Source organism: Cladophialophora yegresii (genome assembly GCF_000585515.1).
Source record: "Cladophialophora yegresii CBS 114405 chromosome Unknown aczIN-supercont1.5, whole genome shotgun sequence".
Taxonomy (NCBI): domain Eukaryota; kingdom Fungi; phylum Ascomycota; class Eurotiomycetes; order Chaetothyriales; family Herpotrichiellaceae; genus Cladophialophora; species Cladophialophora yegresii.
Window position 1 is genome coordinate 2,533,567 of NW_006913049.1, and position 24,581 is coordinate 2,558,147.

General features: G+C 54.6%; 10 protein-coding genes across 10 annotated transcripts; 2 read left to right on the forward strand and 8 right to left on the reverse strand.

Annotated features, from left to right (window-relative positions):
- Positions 1–161: 161 nt before the first annotated feature.
- A1O7_07642 (trimethyllysine dioxygenase) lies at positions 162–1,472 on the reverse strand (the record flags this gene model as incomplete). Its single annotated transcript, XM_007761639.1, has 1 exon — positions 162–1,472. The coding sequence occupies one exon, from the start codon at positions 1,470–1,472 to the stop codon at positions 162–164; it is 1,311 nt and encodes a 436-aa protein (XP_007759829.1).
- Positions 1,473–3,086: 1,614 nt separating this feature from the next.
- A1O7_07643 (uncharacterized protein) lies at positions 3,087–4,037 on the forward strand (the record flags this gene model as incomplete). Its single annotated transcript, XM_007761640.1, has 1 exon — positions 3,087–4,037. One exon carries the CDS (start codon positions 3,087–3,089, stop codon positions 4,035–4,037), a length of 951 nt encoding a protein of 316 aa, XP_007759830.1.
- Positions 4,038–5,094: 1,057 nt separating this feature from the next.
- On the forward strand, positions 5,095–6,930 carry A1O7_07644 (uncharacterized protein; the record flags this gene model as incomplete). Its single annotated transcript, XM_007761641.1, has 1 exon — positions 5,095–6,930. The coding sequence occupies one exon, from the start codon at positions 5,095–5,097 to the stop codon at positions 6,928–6,930; it is 1,836 nt and encodes a 611-aa protein (XP_007759831.1).
- A 623-nt stretch (positions 6,931–7,553) lies between these two features.
- Positions 7,554–9,605, reverse strand: A1O7_07645 (uncharacterized protein; the record flags this gene model as incomplete). The annotated part of the gene is made up of 5 exons (XM_007761642.1): positions 7,554–7,755; positions 7,861–8,168; positions 8,290–8,741; positions 8,824–9,400; positions 9,477–9,605. 5 exons carry the CDS (start codon positions 9,603–9,605, stop codon positions 7,554–7,556), a joined length of 1,668 nt encoding a protein of 555 aa, XP_007759832.1.
- Positions 9,606–11,375: 1,770 nt separating this feature from the next.
- A1O7_07646 (uncharacterized protein) lies at positions 11,376–11,751 on the reverse strand (the record flags this gene model as incomplete). The annotated part of the gene is made up of 2 exons (XM_007761643.1): positions 11,376–11,535; positions 11,660–11,751. 2 exons carry the CDS (start codon positions 11,749–11,751, stop codon positions 11,376–11,378), a joined length of 252 nt encoding a protein of 83 aa, XP_007759833.1.
- A 1,082-nt stretch (positions 11,752–12,833) lies between these two features.
- Positions 12,834–13,817, reverse strand: A1O7_07647 (uncharacterized protein; the record flags this gene model as incomplete). Its single annotated transcript, XM_007761644.1, has 1 exon — positions 12,834–13,817. One exon carries the CDS (start codon positions 13,815–13,817, stop codon positions 12,834–12,836), a length of 984 nt encoding a protein of 327 aa, XP_007759834.1.
- Positions 13,818–14,343: 526 nt separating this feature from the next.
- On the reverse strand, positions 14,344–16,016 carry A1O7_07648 (protein arginine N-methyltransferase 3; the record flags this gene model as incomplete). Its single annotated transcript, XM_007761645.1, has 2 exons — positions 14,344–15,734; positions 15,788–16,016. The coding sequence occupies 2 exons, from the start codon at positions 16,014–16,016 to the stop codon at positions 14,344–14,346; spliced, it is 1,620 nt and encodes a 539-aa protein (XP_007759835.1).
- A 254-nt stretch (positions 16,017–16,270) lies between these two features.
- On the reverse strand, positions 16,271–17,512 carry A1O7_07649 (uncharacterized protein; the record flags this gene model as incomplete). Its single annotated transcript, XM_007761646.1, has 1 exon — positions 16,271–17,512. The coding sequence occupies one exon, from the start codon at positions 17,510–17,512 to the stop codon at positions 16,271–16,273; it is 1,242 nt and encodes a 413-aa protein (XP_007759836.1).
- A 1,446-nt stretch (positions 17,513–18,958) lies between these two features.
- Positions 18,959–20,901, reverse strand: A1O7_07650 (uncharacterized protein; the record flags this gene model as incomplete). The annotated part of the gene is made up of 6 exons (XM_007761647.1): positions 18,959–19,180; positions 19,250–19,481; positions 19,543–20,377; positions 20,436–20,553; positions 20,603–20,829; positions 20,880–20,901. 6 exons carry the CDS (start codon positions 20,899–20,901, stop codon positions 18,959–18,961), a joined length of 1,656 nt encoding a protein of 551 aa, XP_007759837.1.
- A 2,894-nt stretch (positions 20,902–23,795) lies between these two features.
- A1O7_07651 (uncharacterized protein) lies at positions 23,796–24,300 on the reverse strand (the record flags this gene model as incomplete). The annotated part of the gene is made up of 3 exons (XM_007761648.1): positions 23,796–23,966; positions 24,052–24,101; positions 24,171–24,300. 3 exons carry the CDS (start codon positions 24,298–24,300, stop codon positions 23,796–23,798), a joined length of 351 nt encoding a protein of 116 aa, XP_007759838.1.
- Between the last annotated feature and the right edge of the window lie 281 nt (positions 24,301–24,581).

The following is a 24,581-nucleotide window of genomic DNA, read 5'->3' on the forward strand; positions in this document are numbered from 1 at the left end:
CAGACAGCATGCATGATAATGAGTTTCAGAATCACAAGTCGAACTCGAGTGATATCGAAGGCGAGCCAGTGCGCAAAACTGCAAGATGCTAGACATGAGATGCGGATCATCAGCTTTTGTGGCTTCCAGATACTTACGTACATGTACACTTCCCTGCCAGACTACACGTCAATGCCCAACGCCCTACAGCGCGCCCTGAAATCATCCATCCCCACATACGCACCACATATCCTCCTCTGCCCTTTGAAGGCGAGCCGGCCATGCAAGACGCGCCAGTTGTCGAAGATGACAGGCTCGCCAGGCTTCAGCTGCAAGGTGATGAGAAACTCGGGACTTTCGAGGATGCGGCTCCACTCCCTCGCGGCGCTGTACCACGCCTTCAAGGCCGTGTGGTTGGGGAAACTCGGCGTCCCGGGAGCCGCGCGGTCGAGGTTATTCCAGCGGACCTGCACGAGCGTGGCAGGGGAAGGGGTGGTCACGCCGGGCAAGGGCGCCGAGTGCACGAGCACGGGATACCCCCTGCGGGCGACATTCGTGTTGTAGAACGCGCCCGCTGGGGAGCCCAGCGCGGCCGACACGATCGGGTAGGTGGCTAGCGCGTGGTAGTGGTGCGGGGAGGTGGCGTAGAGGTGCTGCGCGGCCGCGAAGCCGTCGACAAAGGTCGATTCGCCGCCACCCTGCGTCGCGGGCTGGAGGCAGTGGAAGAGCTGCAGGCCTGCGGGGTCGGTGAAGTACGTCGTGTCCGTGTGTGGAGGGAGGTAGTCGTCCGTGTAGGCCGTGTCGATCGGGTTCGGGGCCGAGGTGAAGTCCCAGAAGCCGCCGTAGTGGGTGGGCCGGATGTGGGCGATGCGTTCGACGAGTGATTGTGTCGATGCTGGGTCTGGGGCCGTGCGTGGGACGAGGCAGAAGCCTAGGGTGTGGATTGTTTGGAGGAAAGTTTTCAAGCCGGAGGCGGAAGGAGAGGTCGTGGAGATTATCGAGTCGTATGGCACGCTGGGGAGGGAGGAGGTGGCAGAAGGGGGAGGAACGTGCGTCCATGTTCGACGTGGCGTGGTTGATGAGGTGGTCTTGCCGCTGGCCTGGATGAATGGGGGGTGCGTTTGGAGCCATTCCCATGAGTAGATGCTTCTGTGGTGCTGGGTCTTGGTCTGGGTGTCGGTGCTCGTGGCCTCGCTTGATACTGGCCAGACGACTTCCAATCCTGCCGAGGTGGCCTGTATGCTAGAGACTTTGATTTCGGGATCGATGGTAAACGTGTCGACCTGTCTCTGTTGCGTGCTGGGGTGTTGGCATGCCGAGCAAGGACAGTGGTCTCTGAGCCAGAACGAGGGGTACCGCAGTGCTGTTCCACTGTTGAAGTCCACGATAAGCTCCTGGTTGGTCATGTCGTTGACCAATACCCGCGGCAGAGCAGGGGCGGTGGAGGGTGAAGCTTCGGTCGTCGTGCTGCTGTACTGTCTTGTCGAGGCCATGACTGGCGCGCGTGAGGCTGCGGCAATGTTCCTTCGTAAAGGCTGATGTGATATTAATACGTTTCCAGGCGAGGAGTTATGTGCCTTTCTTGGCGTCCTTTTGCTTGGAGCAGAGCCATTGAGGCCTTGTCCGGTGCACCGGCAGCAGTGAGGAGCATGCCCTCTCGAAACCAAGGTAGCCGGGATGCGTGGCTTCATCGTTGCTCAAAACTTTGTGTCCTTCCAAGCAATTGTTAGTCTCAGTCCGAATATGTCGGGGCAGTATCTCGAAGGCGGCTGAAGACACTGAGTGGGCTGTCCGACGTGTTGTCCCAAGGTGGAGGTTGCTCTGGTCTGTCGTGGTGAGGAGCACGAGGAGTCATTGTGTCTTCTCGCTTCAAGTGCCGCATTGGGAAGGTGGAGGGAATGCGGCAAAGGTGCCTTGTTGAGATAGAAATCGAGATTAAGTAAGCCGTCCTCAGCCATCCTCACGCGTCTGATTCTCACTCCCTCCATCACTCTCTTCGCGATGCTTTTGTCCTCGCGCTCAAGGTCAACGACAAGCGCATGAACATCGCGCTGAATTGCGCTCTCGGAGGGTTTCATGCGAACAGGACACGATGAGAAGCACCGGCTCGCCAAAGAATTGTCTTCATGGATGGCATCGTGCTGACGCGGTCCCCTTCCTGTCACCAGCCCCTTCTGTTGCATCACCATTCAAAGAAGCTCTACTACGAGCTTGGCAGATGAATTCCCCAAGACTCTCTCGAGGATGAGATCAAGTATTGAGACCAAGCTACAGCATGAAGAAGGGAAAGCTCGCGCCGGACGTTCTCGCTCCGATGTGTCCGGCCCGAGCTCACGTCCTGTGGTGAAGCTCTATCTACCGTGCAAAGTCTGCTGGCATTCTACTCGAGCAAATCTACCGTAATCTTCCACTGAGCCGCTCCAAGCCCGTCCTGGGACGTTTCTGGATGGCAACCTCGACCGGGTCAAGCGAACACTATCTGATATCTTTTCACGACGGCTTTAATTGTCATCTCCTGCTTTCCATGAGTATTGTTGCCCGGGTTTAGGAAAGGATATACTGATCCTTACACAGCTTGCCATGCCTGTGGCTCCTAAAATGATGAGTGAGTATTTTGCCCCTGATTGAGGTTCTGACTGACCATCGACTCGCTATCGAAATCCAATCGCATGCCGATGCTCATGGTTTCGCGCCTCCTGGGTCAAGCCAGGGATTCTCTTTGTTTGCAACGTGGCAGACAAGGCATCCTGCACAGCCTCGTCAATTATACCACTGCCTCGCAATGGCTCCATTGTTTGGATGTAAGATTTCTTTGTCGACCCAAAGATATCCAATCATTGTTACTATATTTACCGACATGGTTGTTGCAATAAAACTGCTTTGCGCCCTGGAAGACAGACCGGACAGATCGTACACAAGTCGGCCACCAGCATCATTTGAACTTCCAGGCATTTGTCTATTCTCTTATTTCCTCCTTTTCCCTTACAATCATGAGTGCGCCTAGAATGTCATCGCCCCTTGCGGCTGGACTTGAGGTGCCATGTCCCATTCTGCAGTCTTTAACAGATACATCGGTCACCCACACCAATTCAGCTGCATCCACCAAAATGTCGAAGACGATGCCAATTCAAGAAGAACCCCACGAGCCCGAGGATGACCCTTGCCAGCCATGCTCACAGGCACAGCGGCTGGACATTGTGGAACAGTCACATTACCCTAATTCTGGAGAGTCAGAGGCTATCTCAAGGTACGTCTTCGCCATGCGCACAGCCATAAAGAAGCAAGGGGAAAGATTGCAGCAGGAGGAAGCCCGGGAGGCAGGACAGGAAGGCTCTCCAGCAGAAAAGGAGAGTGAGAAGCCCGACTTCCACATCAAGGCTTCCCAAAAGACGAAACCGCCACCACTTCTTCTCACCACCGAAGTGCACGGCAAGGACATACTCGCCGGCCTTAGGTCCAAGGCACGACGGGTGACATTTATTCTGCCAAAGAAATCAGCGGAAAAGGGCTCAAAGTCCGAAGTGCAGCTTCAGGAACCAAAGCGTGTCTCTTCTTTGTCCCTCTTGGCAAGACATGCGAAGGCACGATTCGCCGCGATCGGATCCACTGGTAAACCCGTGTCAGTGCTGTTTCCACCGGTGCGATCGAAGCTGCGCAAGCAAAGCGAACGCAGGCCGAAGATTAAGAGCAACCATGGCGCAGCATCTGCGCCTTCCCTGGCCGAGAAGTGCACGAACGGGGAGGAGGGACTTGCGTCTCCGGATGAGGCATACGCGGACGACGAAGAGGTTGACGAACACGAGGAAGTCGCTCTCCTCTCACTGCGATCCTCAAGTTCGTCTTCAAGAAACAGCTTCGAAGCATTCCATTTCTACACGCCCATGTTTACGTCTCGGTCGCGATGCGATTATGAATACCGGCTGGAGGAGTCGCGGTTCAGGAAGTCCATCGGTTTCTCGAGAGACTCAGTGTCAAGGGGTGTTAGTAGCTTGAAACACCACACGAAGAACGTTCTGTGGACGCGACGAAGGGGAGGTGGCTGGTCGAGACTCAAGTAAGCTGGACAAATCCAGCAGGCTTTTGTCGATAATAACTGTAACATAGGTGAAGGTACTCTCAGAATTGACAAATTGCACCAGCATCCCGGCCCTCCCACGGGATGATTGGGAAGGTGCTACTACTGCACGGCGCTGTATCCATGTGGAAGTCATTAGCGAACGTGACGACCTTTGAGCATGGCCGTCGAATGACCGGCAGCCGCTTCGACTATCCATCGCTAATTCGCAGCATCTCGCAGGCTGTCCGTGGACGAAGCCTATCGCTTGGTTGAAGTACACATCCTTTTCCGACCTAGAACCAACACGAAAAAGGCGCTGCATTCAACTTCAGCCACAGGCGCACAACGAACCCCACGTACGTATTCAGATTTGATTATGCGCCCTCTGTACTCTGCACAGCTGAAAGTGCATTCTGCAAAACAGGCTAGCTGAACTTCGTCGCCAGATCTTGCACCCTTGGTGCTCCCGATTGACACGTCCAGGGCTCCTGGCCCAGCCCAATGGTTGTGGGTCTCGCGGGTCTCGACAGTGCTTGCCCTCTCCGACGGCCACTGGTGATTATGTAGCACTGGTGGACCTGCGCCCACACTCTCCGGGTACTCGTGAGCCTTTGTATTTTTCTCTGAGGAATTCAGAAGGTTGCCTCAATAGGCCTTCGCACCATAGCAAGGTCTAAATAGCCGGATATCAACTAGTGCCTACGTAGGAATCAGCGACGACTGAACGATTCGCGAGTGTCGACCACGAAGCCGTGGCGAGCTTGTGGAAAGAAATCGTTCAACCGCTGGACTTGGCGGGGCTTGTGCAAAAACCTTTTCCTGTCGTTCTTTATCTCTGCAACCCCCGAAGCTGCCGCAGTGACAAAGTCCCTCTTCAGCCCGACCTAGCTGACAATCAGCGTCTTTGTGCGCTCCTCGCTGTGTGTAGGGCATTTCACAATGTCGTCGAACTTAATCATGTCCAGACGTATCGGGGTCTTGTCGACCAGTGACGCTCTGTGACAACGACATGAACAGGTCCAGGTGCTACAAACCGTTCAACGCGAGAAACCGCGGCGATGGCCAATGACAATGGCAATGAGACGCAGGGCCGCAACCAATCCTTCCTCTTCATCAACAAGACCTCTACGACCCTGGCGAAGAACCCGGAGGAGAGCTTCACCATCTCCTCTCACGTCTCCAAGACCCACCGGAGATGGTTGAAGGAGGAACGGCTGCGGAAGCTCAATGCATCAAGTGGCAAGGCTGTGGTTCAACGATCCATCCTCCCAGCAAAGGCTCAGACCCAAGCCGTCGGTCCTGCGAGTCTAGCGCCACCCGAGTTCTACACATCTGCAAGAACTGTCGTCAGCTCCGACCAGCCGCAAGGTAGCAGGAGTGCCTCAGGGGCGTTGGAATCCGGTCCAGTAACCGCGCGACCAAGCGCCTGGACCAGCCGCTATTCCGAGCACAGCCGGCCTGTTTACCAATTCGAGGACAGCCAAGCCACTGATGACCAAGGGCAAGGGCATCCAGTAAAGGAAAGGAGGAGGCACGGCCGGGCAGGCAATAGGCCTTCCCTGGCTCCCTTTAGAGGCAATTCCGATCCGTTCTCAGCTGCTGCTCTGCCCCTGGCGGCCAAAGACCACGAGATCCTTCGTCAAGCACAGCGGTTTTTCGTATTCGTAGCTTCCCCAGACAACCGAAGCGCCGTCTGGAGGGCCCCAATCGCCGATTTCTCCAGCTCGCATATCCGGCTCCGACAGACCATTGGCGACGAAGCCGAAGTGCATGCCGTGCTGGCCGCTGGCTACGCGGTGACTGCAAAAGGTTCCAAGCATGACTACACGAGATCTCTTGCCCGGGGCTTGTATCATAAAACCAAAGCCGTGGAGCTGCTTCGCGACCGGCTCATGAAGCATGGCTTTTCACAAAGTGTCACCACCTTGATTCGTCTCCTCATCTCTCTCGACTTCGAAGCATCCGACAATGAAGCCGCCCTCATCCACCTGCGCGGGCTCTGGGCCATGGCAGCCACCACGCCGGGCATTCTGATAGACGCGCAGGAGCTGCTCCGCGTCAGCGACGCGTGGATCTCGATATCGCTGCTGAAGAAGCCCGAGATCTCTCCCACCCGCTACGACCCCGAAGGCCGCCTGTCGCAGCCCTTTGGGGAACTGCTCGATGCTCTGGAGCGCGAGCACGGCATCGTTGCACACAAGCCGAGTATGGTCAGCAGGCACGCCAAGTCCGCCTTTGATGACCAAATGTGGTCCCGGCTGGACGCTGCGCAAGAGATCGTCAGCACCAAAGCTGTCATGGACAAGATCGATGACTCCGACCTCCTGCACGAGGTCATCATGTGGATGAACAAACGAAGCAGCGCAGTCACAGGGTATTGCACGTCCGGATATGTCGACAACACCGAGGAAGCCGCCTGTACTCAAGGAGCCGAAAGTGTGGCAAGGACGCTGATGGCGGCGGCGTCCCTGTGCGCGATGATGTTTATGAACTTCCAATTCCTCGACCTGGCCACCAACTACAACTTCAGCAAGACGTGCCAGAAGATCGAGGAAGTCCTGCGAGGCGTGTCGAAGCGTGTCGAGCACGCAAGGTGCACCGAGCAATACACCGACTATTTATGGCTGCTGTTCCTCACGGCCATGGGCAACGACGTCTTCAGCGCAAGAGGCGACATCCCGTACTCACCTTGGCCGGTGACGGAGTTTCACCGGATCCGTGACCGTCTGAAGTTTGCTGACCGAAACGACGTGGTTGCAGCGCTCCACGCGTATCCACACCACGCGAAGACGGATGTCTTCCTCCTTGAGCTACTTGGCAATGGGCATGCCAAGTCGCCCACCACGCACATCGTCCCGTGGTCGAGGTGGCGTGGTATCCTCAACCATGCCTGAAGGAGACGACGGCGTAGGGCGGGACCGACCCGGGATACAGCAACCTGGTGAGGCCGTCCGTCACGGTAATGGGATATGTTGGGCATCTTGTCCACAGGATTCGGCTACGAACAGATATTCAGCAAGGCCAAAGGTTGTACCAAATGGTACTTACTGTCCATGGGCCTGCAAACAACCGATATACACCCGGTGAAGGAAAGGAAAGGGATGGGATGTACGGAGTCCTGTACTGGATGATTCTGTCACAGGCTCCCACTACCAATAGACATCCACCGGACAACAAAATAGACATTTACCCTGTATGAATCAGTACGTCACAGGCTGAAGGCGTCCGGTATAGTATAGTACACCGAGATGAATCCTGTGGCATCTGCAGGCACGTTAGCAGGAGGCCAGGGTCTAGTTTCCCACACGCATCGATTGCACAATCTCGACAAGATGGGTTCTTATGGTCTCATAGACGACGGCCTCCTACAAAATTCCCACACGCATCGATTGCACAAACCTCGGTCGTGCTTACGGTCTCAAAGAAGGCCTCTAAATTCCCACACGCATCATCTGGACAATAAAGCTCAATTCTTCCAATCTCGCAAAAACTCGCTCCAACACCACCACGCACGTTATCACTTGCTGGTAGCCGTGCTGCTCCTAAACTTGGTGTTGTCCTGCAAGTAGAACGTCGACGCGCGGTACTTGCTCTCGCCATCATACTGGGCCAACTCGGCGAGCGCCTGTTTCCCCTCGCGCTCGATCGTCTCCTTGATCTCCGCCGACCGGGGCGTGATCCGGCACTCGAACTCCTTGGGCCGCATGTTTAATCCGTCCCTGCAAACACGCGTGTCAACGTCAGTACGGAGTAGGGGCGTACGGAGTGCGGAGGTAGATGGGGACAAAAGATCCCGACGCGCCAACTAGCACAGAGACACTCACGTATACGCAAAGATGTCGACGGGGATCTCCTTGCCGGTCCGGTCCAGCGCCTTTTGGATGTTGAACCCCCACAGCAGGCGCGCGACCGTGAGGAAGGTGCCCTGCTCGGCGAGGCCCTGGCCGCTGCAGACGCGGCGGCCCCAGCCGAAGGTCATGTAGCCTTTCTCGTTGGGGAAGGGGCGGTGCAGCGGGTGGCCTTCGATGAAGCGTTCGGGAGCGAAGCGGTCGGGGTCGGGGAAATCTTTCGGGTTGCGGTGGATGGCCCACACGTTGCCCTGCACCCACGTGTTCTTGGGGATGTACCAGCCCTGGAGGACACGGGAGTTAGCAAATGACATCTCACCCAGAGAGTTCTGCATATGCAAACGCAAACGCAAACGCAAGGCGAATAACTTCCCCCCTCTTTTCTGACTAGGCAAATCCACTCACATTGTACCAGTCGTCTTGGATATTCGCGTGCGGCTGGCCCCCGATGATGGCCACGGACCGCCATCGGAAGACCTCCTTGACGAACGCGCGAATGTAAGGCAGATCGTCGTCCAGGCCGGGGCTGCGGTACGATCCGACGACTCGGTCTAACTCTTCCCACGCCTTGGGCAGGACTTCGGGGAACGCGCAGCACGCCAGCACGAACGTGATGAGCGTGGAACTCGAGGTGTCGCTCCCCGCGCCGAACAGGTTGCCGTTCAGCGACGCAATCTCCATGTCCGACAAGCCGTATTTGGGCGCCTCCTCCATCAGCTTCTTGGCGTAGCAGTTGCCGTGGTTCTCCTTGTTGGCGGCCTCCTCGGCGAGCGCGTAGTAGAAGTTCTTGCCGCGGCCCCGGCCCCGGCCGAGCCCGTGCTTCCAGGGGGCCATCCAGTTGGGGAATTTCGACAGCACTGCAGTACCGTAAGTAAGTGATCGCCTTTCCTCAGCTGCTGGGGCCACGCTTGTCGCTTGGTGCAAGCACTGATTACTCACCAGGAAACGTCTCCATCAACATGGGGAACTTCTTGCCCGGCACGTTCAGCTCGGCGGCGCGCTGCATGATGGCAATCACGTCCGTGATGATGGGGTCGTTCTTGTCCTTGATGCGGCGATTGAAGCCAATGATGCTGACCACCGACGCCGCGTACCGTTCGAAATGCATGACATAGTCGGCCGGGTCGCGCACCAGGTCCAACGCCACGACTTTGCTCTCGTTGTTCTGGAACCCGCTGTAGCTGCGCACGTGCTGGAGTCCGACACCCATGTGCGTGAGCTTGCGGTGTAGCCGCCACCTGTCACCATAAAACATGGACACAATGTTCGACTGGCCAAAGGATAACTCGCCAAAGACCACCATGCGCGGGCGCGACGAGTAGATGGCCGCGCGCTTGTCGAGCATCTCGCTCGCGGCTTGGGCTTCGCAGATCCACACCGTCGGGCTGCGGCCGATCCAGTACGTGATCACGGGGGTGTTGTACTGTCGCGCGAGCGTCTCGAACATGATCCATGGTTTGACGTCTGGAAGTTGGAACGTATTGCCGACAATGGGCCAGGGGAGGGGCCCGGGTGGCTAGTAAACAGTGAGCGAGGATTGACAAAAGCGCGTGCTGGGCACGGAGACTCAGCATTCCCAATTCCTGACGTACCATTTTCTGCCGTAGCATGAGCATTCGCGCGTAGTCGACGGCCACGGCAATGATGCCCACCAAGACCAGACCGATGGCGATCTGGCTGGCCGAGGGGGCCGTGCTTTGGAGATGGACCATGACACCCATGGTTGGGTACTCTTCGTGGATACCTCTAGTTGGTGGTCGGTTGCTCTTCGATGGTTGTAAGCCAAATGAGTGGATGTAACCAATGCTGTATCCGATTCCCGCACAGGAGAATAGGTCGCTTCTTGACCTGGGTCAGGTCAGCCAAGTATTGAAAAATCAATACCAGCTGTGTTCAAACGCCAGGTAGAGATTCAGGCAGTGGCGTGGTGGATCGGTAGGAAGCCGTGACGACGAGAGGATAGGATGTTGGTTTATTCGAATTTATTCAAGCACCAGGCCCAGGCGCGGCCGCTTCCCTCATGCAGAAATACAACAGACACACCTCGTCCAGGCCGTGTTTGAGAGGCCCAACCCCGGCATTTGTGCGACCTCCTCATCTCTGGTGCGCGCGACTGGTCGACGATCGTGGTCATCGCAGAATGCTAGTGTCGATTTGGGTGAATGGACGGGCTGCTGGACGTGGGGCCCGGGGTTTGGAGACCTCGATACGGAGCACACGTGCGAGCCCCATCTCTTCAGCGGTGGCACAGACAGCCCCCAGTGGTACAGTACAGAGTGCGGAGGGAGGCACCAGGGGGAAGCACGGGAGCGCGAGAGCTCTCCATGTCGACATTAATAAGCGCGGAGAGGGTAAGGGCCAGGTGAGAGAGAGACTTGAAAGTGAGGGGAAAGTGAGGGGACTGTGAGGGTGAGTGAGTGTTCAGCCTGAAACCCCCACATCCACAATGCGCGGTTCTGGACATCCCACCTTGAAGCCTCGGCGTGCATAGATATGAGGATAAGATCGGATTTAGCATGCTGAGTAGTCCACACTCCGTACATACGAAGTATGTTTTTGGTCTTTGACCTCTTTAGCTGTGTGTGAGCCGTGAAGAAGATACAAACTTAGGCTAATGGTCAGTACTCCGTACTCAATGAGTATTGTAGAGACCACACATGCGCGCCCTCGTTGTCCGTCCAGGTTTCCACACTCCACTATCTTCAAGCGAGATCTAAGCGCGGTCTGGATGGCTGGCCACCGGACAACGGCCGCTGTTCAACGACCAACATTGGGTTCAGGACGGTACAACACCGCAGGGTGCTGGGTGGTGCCCCACCATCAATGATTTATTCCAAAGGAATACTCGCCAAGGGGTTACTCTGTATATTTGTACTGTGCAAGGTGTGTTGTGGTACCACAATACACAGTGGCGTAGTATGGAATGCATAAACAGCATCGCAGTAGAGCATCAGATCAATTCAGATCAGATCTTCTTCCACCTCGGTCATTGGTCCAGTCATTCCAACTCAATTGCTTACGAGCATAAGTGTCCACCTTATGTAGCCCCCGTTTCATCTTATCCTGCCCCATCTCATGTCCCGATCTTCAGGATCTTGTATACGTGCAGCGTGGCTGCATATGAGGCTTAAGGCTGGGCTATGTGGGCGTCATCTCCGCTCACCTGCTACAGGTGAGCGGGCAAATATACCAAGCCGGGTAGTGAGAAACGGAGAGACGAGGCGAGATCCACGGATGCATAGTTATGCCCAGTAGTGCCTTGTTTGCCATGGAGGTGATCAATGATAGACTTGGAACAAGGGGTATTTCTTGGTATTATATCCATCAGCATCAACATTGGGCTAACAATGCATGCTCAAACATGTGCTCCACAAGGTCGGCGCAGGCTAGCTAGTGCCTCTTCATCCACGATGCTGAACCTTTTCAAGACTGCATACATATGTATGCTCGTTAGCAAGTCCTTGAAAGGCTGAAGGCGTTTGTAACACAACTTACAGGGAGACTTTGCGCTGAGGTTCCGTGGTTGGGACCCCGTCCTTGGCTTCCCGCTCCTCTTTTGCGGATAGCGTTCTCTGCGACGATGGTTTGGAGTGGTCCGGCTCGTCTGGGTGGACAGAGTACCTCAGATTGGGGTGGTCCTCTTGGTTCATCCTACGTAGTATGGAAAACGAAGAACGTCAGCCTCAGATTCTGGACTGTCTAGGACGCAGCTCCAGCGAGATAGGATTCATCTGAAGACAGATGAAGAGCTACTCACACGGCTGGTGACACCTACCGGACGTGGTTGCTCATGCGTTCCTGAGCGATTTCTTTTGCAACGTCCATCGCAGCGGCTTCGTGGTCCGTGGTGTTGTGGTCGAGTGACATACTTGTGATTCTTCGCCTGTGTTGGTTTGCAGTATCCTAGATCTTCTCTCGCGGTCGATCACACAACTTTATAATGAGGGTCGAGGCCGCCCCGGTTCATGATGACGACTCGAAGGGACCTCACGGTGGCTCAAGCTGGATGCTGAAACGTTCGGACAACCAATAGACTGTTGACCGAGCTTTGGCTGATTGTACAGGCAGCCGACATCCAGGTGCTGGCATGACATCAGCTCTGAAGGACTGGGAGCCTGAGCAACCGAAATCTGGCGACACTGTCAGGTCCATATCTCAAGCATGTCGACGGTTCTGGTCGAATAGTCTTTTACACGTGGCAGAAGACAGAGAGAATGTGGCTTGAGCTGCGCTGATATGTTGAAGACTTTGCCGGATCACTCCTCCCTCCGACGTCGTCCCTGTGTATCGAGTTCGTACGCGATAGGGTGTAGAATCCGAGGCTGACCACACGGCTAGAATTTCCGACAGGAAAAGGCGGCGATCTGCACGAGTGATGACGTGCAATCGCCGCATCAGCCCTTGACAGAGGTCTCAACAATCAAAGAGATATGGAGAACGTTTCTGTGGATTGCGTGGCAATGACCGGAAAGCTCGAGCTTTGACTGCCGTTCATGCAGTGACTATCTCCTTCGTAGATGCTGCTATCGCGCGATTAGCAGCCGTGTCTATCAAAGCTTGGTAAGCTTGGCCCTATGATGTTCGTAGTGGTTTCACGTGCTCACATGTGCGAGGAATCGTACAGGGCTTGTTCTGAGTGCTCAAGGGACGGACATAACACTGCTTGCTACGGACAATACCGTAAAGACCTCTTGAGGCATGCTGTTGACATCAGATTGTGGTGACGATGAATTCCTGGGGAGCTGGATCGAAACCCCTCGAGTTGACAATGATTTCAGTTGACTATGAGTTGGAATGGAGAGAAATAGGTGAGAGAAATGGTGGTTAGGCGCTTAGGTGCGCCAAGTGACTTGTGGGGGCTGCTATTGTAAGGTAATTAGGGTCACTTGGGCTCGCCCGATAGGTTGACACTGGTTTTCCATATCAATGTCGGTCGGCTGTTCTTTTCTCTACGCGAAGTCAATCCAAACCCACCACTTCATCCACCGAAATCCCTCTTCTATGCTGCCTATTTGTCTCTGATCCGTGTTGCTGCCCTCCGCGGTTTTCCCACCATCCCGTGGATGGGAGGCCTCCAAATCTTGCCTGAATCGATCCATGTTCCGCTCCTCCATAACAGAATGCACTTCGAGGGCTTTGATGTTATGACCTTCCCGATCCATATGCACAACATCCTCCCACATTCTTTTCCAGCTCTCCTCGTTGTGCCGGAATCGTGTTCCTTCCTGCCTCCGTCGCGCAAACTCCCCTGCACCGACGTTGCCTACTTGGCCGCCACATAATAGGGCTCTCCCGCACTTCGAAGTCAATAGCTGGAGACACCGTCTCGCCATGGCCACCTGTTCATCCCAATTGAACAGGTGGAACACTGCGGTTGAGTGCAGTATTCGGACCCTGCCGTCACATTTCTTGCTCAGCTCGCTGTCCGTCGAGAAGTCGAAGGCGTCGGCTGGGGCGATGAAATGTGCGATCCTCGGAAATGTGGCCTCGTCCTTGAAGAGCTCGTAGCCCATGTCAATGAATTCGGGCCGCAGGTCGGCACCATGGATCCTTGCCGGGTCTGCCCCATCGAAGAGTAATTTCCTGACATCTTGGCCGAGACAGCATCCTAGGTCGAGAAAGATCCAATCGGGCTTGTCGACGCCAGGGACTTCGGCCGTCGCTTCCTCCTTAAGCATTGGAAGGATATCGCTTTGGTAGAGTGGATGACTGGCTAGATCGAGATCCAGGAACCGCCACCGTCCCAGGCAAGGATATGGGTATGATTTGTAGGCACGATTCCGGATGGAGGTGATGTGTTCTTTCTGCTGTTCGGGTGGGATGCCGGAATAGGATGAGAGGAGCGATGAGATTGATGAGGGAAGGTGTTTTAGCTCGGGACGAAAGAGTTGGATTTGATGGGCGCCATTGCTTGCGGGCTGGTTGTCAGACATTGTTAAGTGGTTTGGTCTCGTGCAAAGCCTTCTGAATGCCGTGTATCTGTGGTCGACTTGTCGGGGTGTCCGAGAGAAGCCGACTATTACCGAAGTATTAGGTCAAATTCGAGGGTGATAGCTATGTATCGACAACGCGAAATGAGGCTGTAATCTTGAACGTAAAATATTTTATTCATATGCTTGAAGGACTCGCGGTTCCGGAAATTTTGAAGTACACAGCACGTGAGCGATTGCGTCCTCTGCATGCGGTTGTGGAGGGGAGGCGGTGCAGCGCCGGTACCTTGGTTGTGGGATTATGAGGTGACAGGTCGTCGTCACTACTGCTGCCCCGATCCGCCGTATCCGCAACAGGCAATGTTCGCGAGTCCGTGCTTCCCAGCTTCGTGCTTCATGCCGGTACCGCTCCGGTTTTGGAGTTCCCCAACAATCGCGTGACAGATGAAGTGTCTGTTCGTTGCTTGAAAGAGATGCATGTCAGGAGAGAACAAATTCTCGATTTTATCGTAAAATTTTTGTCGTCTGATCAATCGACGACCCACATCTGCTTCTTTACTTGGTCCTTCGCGCCATCTGACTTTGCCCAGGAGATTTCGATGTCAATGGATCGCTCCTGACCTTGCTTCTTCAAGTATTTCACCTCTCCTGCGACTTTATCACCAGCGCCGAACTCGTCCGCGGGATCCTTGATCAAGAATATCCCCTGCTGCCAATGCGTGGCTTCCGAATGTGGACCCGTCGAAAACGAGATGAGACCCGCCTTCTTCGCTTCTGCGGCCGTCAGCCCGGCAGTGACGTTTTGTGTCCGTGATGTGCCGAAGATGATGTCGAACCAGATAACAAAGCCTTCAAGAAGTTTGAACCCCTCCCTCCATGTCGCTTTGAAGGGTTTCGTGAAAGTCAGATCGTCCACCTTTGTCCGATGCAAATCGAGTTCGAGGAATGGAAAGCTTTCCGAAGCTAACTCTTGCTCATCCGCTACCCGCACCAGCACTTCCTCGTGCGCTCGTTCCAGCATAGCGGTCATGTCGAATCCGTACACGTCCCGCCAGAAATCGATGTGCGAGGCCTTCAGATCCGAGTCTGCAAGAGGAGCGATCCGCAAACTGGCATGCGAGGGGACCATAAGACCATCCGGAGCCAGATATGTGTCTCGTGCGTAGATTACTGAGTCCAGCATAGACTCGTAGAGGAGGCAGTAACCCATCCATTCGGACACGACAACATCAACCTTTGGAACCGGAAGGGTGATTTCTTCGATTTTGCCCCTGAGACATTTGACGACGTCCTGAAGACCGTTCTTGAAGACGTTCTCACGTGCTTTGTCGATGATATCTGAGTTGTCTACCGCGAGAACAAGCTTTGCGCCGGCTCTTGCGCAGAACATTGACAGGATGGCGGTACCGCAGCCAACATCTAGAACCACCTTATCTTTGAACAGGTGTTTGTGGTCGTAGATGAAATCGCGATAGGCGTCCGTTCTGACACGGTCTTTGATCATGGACTCGTGAATTGCATTGTACGAGTAAGACTGGAAGTAACCAGTGTCAAGATCCTCGGCCCGGGTCGGCGGCTGTCTCGGCGCACTTGGGCTCGCTGTTTCGCCTTTGCTGGACGGCGACTGTTCGAGTTGAGCGAGCATGGCATCCTGCACCTGCTCTCGGTAAGCCGAAAACTGAGCTTGCAGAGATGCCAGCTGTTCCCGAAGTTGTTCGACTTCAGCAATCGGAGCCGGGTTGGCGCTCTCCTCAAAGACATCATCTAAGCTGTACAACAGCGCATCATCCTCTAGGGCTGGTTTGAGATAGGTTTCGTCTTCAAAGCACGATTTGGAGGAGACATCAGGATGCAAATTGCCAGCCTTGACCTGTGAGCGAATGTAGTTGACCAGTCGGACTAGGCCCAGGTAGTCAAGAGCTGTTGCAGCGCAGGTTAGCAAAATTCTGTTTGTCCATTCATTCAATATTCACCGAACTCTTGCCTTAGTTTCCAAATGTCGAAGCCGTGGCTGTCCCGGCAGTACGCAAGCATGGCCTGCGCGCTTGGGAATGCCTGTTCGTCAAAGAGCGAAGTGACTGCAACGGTCTCCTCGTCGTTCTCGACATCCTCCCACCCTTCATCGTTTCTCGTGTCCAGCGGATCCGAGGTGGAAGAGACCTCGCTTGCGCTGTCTGGTTGGGGATCCCTCCTGGAAGTCATGGTGGCAATGGCAGCGGGTGCACAGGCACCGAAATCTCCGTCTTGACCACAAGGTCACCGTACGAATTGGGCAGCAATATAATTAATTATTCAGAACGAAATTTCGGATAATCGTGGTTGGTGCCTTGGGCGTCGAAAGTTAGTGGGCAGCTTCAAATGACGCCAAGGCCTCTTTCAGTTGCTCCTAATGTTTCTGTCATTTGAAGAGGCGACTTTGCAGCACTGCATCTCCCTTCCATCAATGCTTCATGGGCCTACTCCCCTTTCGTGCCCCGGACCCATTCCTCAACCTCCGCTCTAAAGTCAGGCTCGTACAGCCACTGCAGATCGAACTCCTTCTGCTCAACTGGAGCACTCGTCTGACCAACAGGTTGTTTGTCCTTGGGCAGCCTCCTCAGGTCAATCTGCTTGTTCAACTCCATAATCTTGTTAATCCGACCTTGGCGGTACGTCTGCCAGAAATTTAGAGCATCCGCGAAGTTGACGCCCTTTGTTTTGCTCGCCGCAAGCAGAAGCGAGAACATATAGACATCCTCAAAAGCCTGGTTGATCCCCTGCCCAGCACTGGGTGGAATAGCGTGAGCAGCATCTCCTAAAATCACGACCCGGTGCTTTGCAGAGGCCCACCTCTCCAACGGCGGGATGACATAGAACGGCCAGACGTTGATCTTGTCGGGGATGATGTTTGCCGTGGCCGTAAATGCGACTTCTCCGAATGCTTCGGCATCTTCCTGCAAGAACTTGACCAGCTCGGCCTTGTTGGACATGAACTCCTCCCAACCCGCTCGGTCCTTCTCGTCGACTCTCTTCTGTTTGCCAAAGAACATCTCGGACGCGTCGGGTCGTTGGGGAGCGATGACGAATGCGCCTTTGTCCTCGGACATGACCGTCAGCGGCTTGTCGATCTTACCATGTGGATAGGTGACTTTGTTAGCCGGCGCGACAGCCGTGATCCCAGCCATGCCGACGAACTTCGGCTCGAGGTCCGGATGCAGGTACCTCCGCACCGACGAATGAATGCCGTCGGCCCCAACGAGGAAGGACGCCGTGTTCCTTGCTCCATCGTGGGATTCCCAGATGACTTGCTGGTCCGTCTCCTCCACGACGCGGACGTATTTCTGACCAAACTCCACAGGTATGCCTAGCTGTTTGATTTTCGACAGGAGCACGTCGATGAGCTCGTATCGGTAGCACCGGTTGGCACGGTACCCGTACTTCTCGACTCCTCCGAACTCGTACCGCTCGATGACTTCACCCGTCACCTTGACCCACTCGAGAAGATCGAAATTGTAGCCCCGACCACGCACGTCCTGGTACAAGTCCAGAGCATCCAGGATCTTCAGCGCGTTGGGAGATAGCATGACCGCGCCACCAATGTTCAGAGGGCCCGGTCTTGATTCGTAGATCGTAGCCTTGATGCCTTGTTGATGCAACGCCAGGGCCAAGCCGAGACCAGCAAGGCCGGCGCCAATGATTGCCACTTCGGCGGCTGCCATTTCCAATGTTGCTGAGGTCTGGGTGTCGGACTGCTTTGACTACTCGCTACAGGGAGCGGCTTTGTGATGTCGAAGTCGTACGGATTCGAATGAATAGAGTATTGCGATGAGGGAGTCAATGAGATCCGCAGACGTCTGGCTTACTAGAATGGATATGCTGTTGGGATGGAATCAATGTCATCACTGATGTCTCCTCGCTTTATATATATATATTCTACTCCACAACATCGAGATTACAGTAACTTACATGTCAGCTGTTAATTGCAGCTCGCCTCTCCCGTCTCAGGCATCCCGCCGAGACTAAGGTTCTCGAAGCGCTCGATCGACAACATTGCTAGGGTGCGAGGTCACACCGGACTGGCTGGCGTACGTATTCACGCAGCACACTATACAGGTACAGCCGCGATAGTGTCCACCCCCATGCGTCGGACCTGCTTTGCTCTGCTCGCTCCTGCCCGCTCATACTCGCCCGTCCCGGCTAATTCCGCTCATAAGCCGAGCAGTAAGCACCGAGCCGCGTCTAGAATAATGGAATTACCTGCTACATACGGAGCATGTACCTGAGAAACTCGAGCCTAAGCCTAAGCCTAGTGCAATCAAAAAACTCATGGGCCTTGGCGACTACAGCAATCAGCGTGTGCCAATGACCTCCACCGAACAAGCACGGAGATGCCACAGCACCAAACACTCGTCGCGCTGGCTGCGTGCCAGGTGTGCGCGTCTAGGTATGGCTTAGGGATGTGCTCTTGGACCCGGCATAATTCCACATGCACCACAATGCAGCGTGCAACGCCCATCACATTTTCTACAGACTTGCGGGAACGGCGCAAAGAGCGGGCGGAAAAAGGGCACAGGTTGGATCAGTGGGCGCATAGGGGCAAGAATCCCCAAGCGAGCCAGGTATGTACGCCGTACTGTTCGCTCAATTCTCGCTTACTGTGTAATTGAAAAGCGTGCCAATCGGGAAAGGTTGTGGCGGCCTCGCTTTGGGATGGGAGGCCTGATCGGCCAAGGGCTCGGCCGAGACACGCTACGGAGTAGACGGTCTGAGGTCTGAGGTCAGATGTTTGATATCTGACGTTGTCATACGCTGCTCCGTACTGAGAACTCGGTTGGCATAGCACAAGGATATTGACAAAAGCGCAAGGAGATGGACGTGGCAAGGGCACATAGGAGCGCGACAACGTGAGTATGTGGACTTCTCACTACCACGTACGCGGTTGACTCGGCGCTTTTGACGAGGTTTATGGTTTCAAGGACAAGGTCGCATGTAGTTTGACGGGGGTATCAATTCCTGGGAGTCCAACTGAAGGACAGTAATGTTACTGAATGGTAAGGCGCAGGCAGTCTTCAGCCCCCACCGCGCTGCCGTTGTGGTTGCTCCTTTATCGAATTGTCACAGACATATACACCCCAGGGAAGACCTGAGATAACGAGACTTTCAACTCAACCCATCTCGCTCGTAGGGCCGTGGGTCTCCATCTTCAAGGTCCTGAACAGGTCGTGCCTTGCCCACCAGCTTCGCAGGCGCTTGCCGTAGATGTACACCGGGATGCCGAGCAGGGAGAAGAAAACCGAAGTCCCACCAAAGACGTACATGATCTGCTCAGGTCCGCTTTCTGCAACCCAGGGGTTGGCGAAATTGGAGAGGCCATAAAACATAAAGTTCTAACCAAGATCACGCACGTCAGTCAACATGTCCTCTCCAGAGATGCGGGACGTTGTGTGAAAACTAACCTTGAAAAGCATATTCATGATGAAGATTTCGTTGCTCTGACTCCGGAAAGAGTCGAGGCCATACGAAAGGGTTGAGAAGATCCCGATCAACACACCGACCATCATGACTCCTTGAAGGAACGCGCAGAGCTCGGCGGGGGATCCCTTCTCCAGCGTGTATCCGAAGAAGAACATGCCGAAGGCACAGGTGACGCAGGCGGGGGCCATCCACACAAGTCTGAACTCGGGCTCACTAGAGTTGCTCTGTTAGTAAAGTCCGTCCCACGATCGGGCCACGTAAGGGCAGTACGTACTAAACACCCTTGTTCCGTCGCGTGAGGTACTTGATGACCCAATCGGCCGTGAATCCAGTGATGATAGATCCGATCATCCCTCCGATAAAAGGTCCGAAGCCGACGTAGCCGATCTGCGAGGCGTTGAAATTCCAGGGCGGGCCGGAGAAGATGCCGGCCAAAATGATGGCCGAGCCGACATACCAGCTGTTGAGAACACCGGAAGCAATGACTGCATAGCAGGCTGCCGGGTTGAGCAGGGTCAAGAAAGGTCCGATCAGGAATTTGACCACGCTGTCCGGCGAGTACACTCCAGTGAAGACGGCCAATTCCTGCACGAAGGTCTTCTTTTGGGGTATATTGGTTCTTTCACCTTGGCCAGGCTCACCGACCATCTCCTTGTGGCTCGCCTCGATCGCCGCTAAATCCTCGAGCTTCTCGTCCACAACAAGATCCGTGTCGTAGCGGGTATCGCGGATGTACGTGGTCTCCGGGCAGAATAGGAACATGAGGACAAACTGTGCTACTAGGAAGATCTGGAACATGTGGAAGAGCCACAGCCAGCCTAGCTTCTGGAATACCTGTCCGCAGATGACCGACGAAAGGCTGGATGCCGAGTTGAGGATGAAGTTGATGAAGGAGATGCGTGGACCTCGCTGGTGCACAAAATAAATATCGCCGACCGTTGCAACAATCAGGGATTCGAATGCCGAGGTCGAAAATCCTTGAATGATGCGTGACGCCAGGAGATACTTGTAGTCGACCTTGGCCTCGCCGATAGCTGTGCCGACGATGTCGAAGAGGGTGGAGACAAGGAAGACTGGCCTTTTGCCATATTTCCGACTGAAAGCAGCGACTAACGAGCAGTCAGTAACTACAGCCTTCTTCATGACAGGAATAGGAGGAAGCAATACCGAACGGCCCGATACATCCCGCAGCGAGCAGGTTGTAGCCGGAAACTAGTACCACAGTGTTGATAGGCTTGTTTATCTGCTGAGACATCTCGAAGTAGGAGGCGTTGAGGAGGGGTCCCTGTATGGTGAGCAAGAGCACGGCTAAACATACAAAGCACGTCACTTACATTAGTGCCAGCGTTGAGCATCGCGCCCAGGCAGAGAATGGCGATGATGACTTCTTTCTTGAACAACGACCAGTTGAGCGGATCATTGGGATCCTCGCTGGGTTGCGGAGACAGCAGGATGTGCGCATCGCGACCCTTGCCATGCTTGAGCCCGCCAGTTACAGCCTCGGAGTGGGCAGCTTCGTCGTTCAGCAGGACCGTTCCTGGGACGTGGTCCAGCTTGGTGTCTGCGAAATATGAGTCCTGGCTCGACAACTCAAAAGAAGCGAGTCCATACCTTCTTGGACACCGAGACCCATCTTTGCTTCTGTGGTTCTGCAAGACGGTAGGAGCTTGGGTAAATCTGAACCAGCACGGCTGGGGTTTGCTGTCCAAACAGTGGCGCGTGGTAGAGAGAAGTGGTGACACAAGGCGGTCGTGACGCGGTTTTATCTGCACGCCTCCAGGCCCCTCATGAGCTGTCCACGACGATTCGTGCGAGTTCGTGCATGAGATGGATGCAAGAGAGCTCCATCGCCCAATGTTGAAGAGGCAAGCTTCTCCAATGAAGGTTTCCCACGGGGTACGGAATTGCCCCAGATGCTAGCTCACCCATCCGTTGGTGGGCCAATTGCGGCACATACATGGGGCGAACAACTGCCGGCTTGCTTCAGAAGAGATTAGGCTCTCTGGGCATGACTGGGGTGCAACTCTTCTCAGGCATCGTTCATTTCGTCTTTGATTTGCCGAGGCTGCTCAAGCAAGCCTCTTACATGGCACAGAGGCAGGTGAAGCTGATTACTCAGGCAACCGGGCGACAACCGACGCTTATGCCTCATTGAGATGTGTCTGGACATACTGTGTACCCGTCCGAGAAATCGTAATAGCGATTCCTTTGGGGATACATAGGCGACCAGCCCCGGTTCCACGTGTCTTGCAGGCCAGGCCGCATAACTCAGAGCGCGGAGTCCCCATTGGGGGCTCAGTTCAGTAGTGCCTAGCTCCCCCACAATCGGCTCCGCAATAGTACTGTCTCGGAAGTCTCTTTCTCCAGAGCTGTCGGACGTACCCCAGCGAGGGCCAACGCGATGCCCACTACTGTGTACGATGATCATGCGTGCATCCGAGCTTGTAGCAGCACAGCATAGCCTCGCATATTCTCAACACGTGGAGAGGACCCGTCAGTCTGGCCTGGTGGGCAATTTCCCCGAGGCCGAGACCCTGGACCAAGAATTGGCAAGCGAAGAATTGGGTAAATCAGCGTCCAAGACCTGGCTCGACTACCAGTATTGGCTGCAGCTGACGAATAAAGCGACAGATAGATCTTGATTTCTCTAGTTGTCTTGGTATGTGGCCTTGTCGGGTATCGACCAGCAGACACGAGGTCTTTATCCGAAATCCTTGACCTTAGAGCAGCGCGGCAGTTCCATTGTTGGTCTGAAAAGTTCTGTCCGGAAGATCCGGATTCGAGGCGATTCGGGGAACCGAGCTGCGGATTTTCCCCGGATTGAGAAGGCCTGACACCTATCTCCAAGTCCACGCAAGCAGGCCAGCTGATCGCAGTTAGGATGATAATCACAGGAAGGAATAGTGCGATATCTTATTCTGGTGGGGCAGCGAATAAACTTTATCGGACCTACCCCCATTGATGTTCGCATCTCTACCAGTTTGTACAGTATATTTCTGTTTTCTTCTCTTCACCATCGGATGGTTGAAATTCACTGACATCCGCTGGAGGAATAGTAGGGTCTCCAAGTACTGGGCGTAGCGAATGATAAAGTAACAACGCCGATGACGTCTCCATGGCGACGTTGAACATGCTCATGCTTGTGGAGCCTACCGCAGCAGACGGATCAGGAGACTGGGGTTCGCCCGAGACTAGTGGTGAGCGATTCAAGAGGCACAGCCGACGAAGGCCTCGCCCGATCCGGACGGGCTGATGGCTCGCCAGGGTCTATAGGGGATCACGACCAGCTTGTGCGAGTATATTTAATGGCATGCGGATGGCAGAAAGCTGTTGATCGAGGGATTCGTGGATGACTGGCGAACGGAGGGGTCAATAGCCCGACCGAAGGCCGCCTCGCACTGCAACATCGCCCAGAGTCAATCATTCCGAACGTCCATCTCGCCAAAGCTGCAATACTCACAGCTTGGACCCTCACCCTCGACACTCATGGTATGTCCAATTTGATCTTTGTCCCGTTGCGATTGTGGACTGGCCGGAGGTAGGTGTTTTGTGGACTGTCATCGATAGAAACTGCAATATGGGCATATCGAGCAAGTTGGACGTCTTCCCGGGGCTGAGTCAACGCTCACACCGATCAGTGAGTAACAGCAGAAGCGTTGTTCCTCTTTGTCGGAGTCCTAGAGTGGTGGAAGCTTTCCCGGGCGTGGCTGCTGCGCTGAACCCGGCGAAAAACTCATGGACTCCCAACAATGGCAAGTGCAAGGGACGCTTGAGGGAAACCTGCGCAAGCAACATCGTGTCATTTGGTCAGTACGAGCAAGTTCTGAAGTTCTGTTGAGGTCCCCGCGTTCAGCTGGACCTTTTAAGACCATGTCAGCCACACCAAAAGACGGTGTTGATGGTAATTACCACACGGTTGGGGCGGCACAGGACACTTGGCGAAGTGCAAATCACGGTGGTGTTGGTGGTGATGTAAGGCGGAGATAAGTTGAGTCTGACGAGCAATTGGCGGTGATGGCCCCCCCGGAAGTAGCCCTGCAGTGCCTCAACTGGCCTGGGCCGCGATCTGTCGCCTACACGCCTCTGCCAGTGTCATTTGGCCGTCACTTTAGGCGTCTTGGCAGCCTAGGAGCTCCAACTGTTTACCGGGCACCACTACCAACCTTACAGCTTTACCTGTAGTTTCCCTGTTCTGCTTGGACTACCATAAATACTGCTCCTGGCAATCATGATGGCATTTTGTTGGTCCGGCTGTGGCATCGTACGGAAAGTGACTTGCAGTAATATCCTCGTTTGAACATTATTTTGCTGCAAGCGGATTCCCGTCATGGCGATCGAAGATGCAACTCTTTCATTCAGTGAAATTGGAGAGCGCGACTCTGTCCTATCTCCTATGCCGACCCCCTCTTTCGCCTGTACCAAAGGAAATCTATCTCTATCGAACACAACGCCTCTTTGGATCGCTTTGCAGCCATACCCATTCAACACTCAAGTTGCGTGGAGGCCATGGCAGACTCCCAGTACCCTTTAGTCCAGAATGACTGGTAAATTCTCCCTCAGATATTCCACCACACCGTCGGGACCTTTCTGGACCTGTAGACCTTCCGGGATGGCATGCGTCTTGATGTCAGGCACTATACTTCTGGCGATCTGCTGAATCCTTGCACTTTCTTCGGGCGTCCACATCGAGGCACAGAACTGCGCGGAATGCAGGTCGTCAGCAAAGATTGGTTGAAGCAATATCTCGTGTGTCGAGAACTGGAAAACCAAGAAACCAACGTACGAGTAAGTTCGGGCGAAGTTCTTTCACTGTTCCCTCTACTTCATCAATGCCTGCTCCAACGTATATCAGCCCTTGCCTAGACAGCTCCAGCTTTGAGGTTAGCATATGTGTAGACCTACTTTTACAGTTCGCCAGATGCTGGATAGTGTATTGCTCTTTAAGATCTTCGGCCACTCGACCGATCAATGTCTTCGCGCGATCGGGTGCAGTGTTCACGGTCACAAGTCTGTAGGGGCCTCTGGGAGACATGACTTTTCAGGTCTTTACAAGATGGGGAGCTGGTGCTGATGCTGGATCCAGAATGAGTCCTCGTTGATACGGTTTGGTCTCAGCGCCCGCTTTATGAAGCTACAATCCACGCCTACGGTGTAATGCGTGCGTTTCTGTCCCGATTCCCTACATACTAGGCTTCCCTCCCGATTGCAGTACCTTCGAGGCTTACGAAATCGACGGCAACAACCGACGGCTTCCACGCCGGCCATTCTCAGATCGGTGGTTGCGTTCGGTAATTCGAACGGCATTGGGATCCC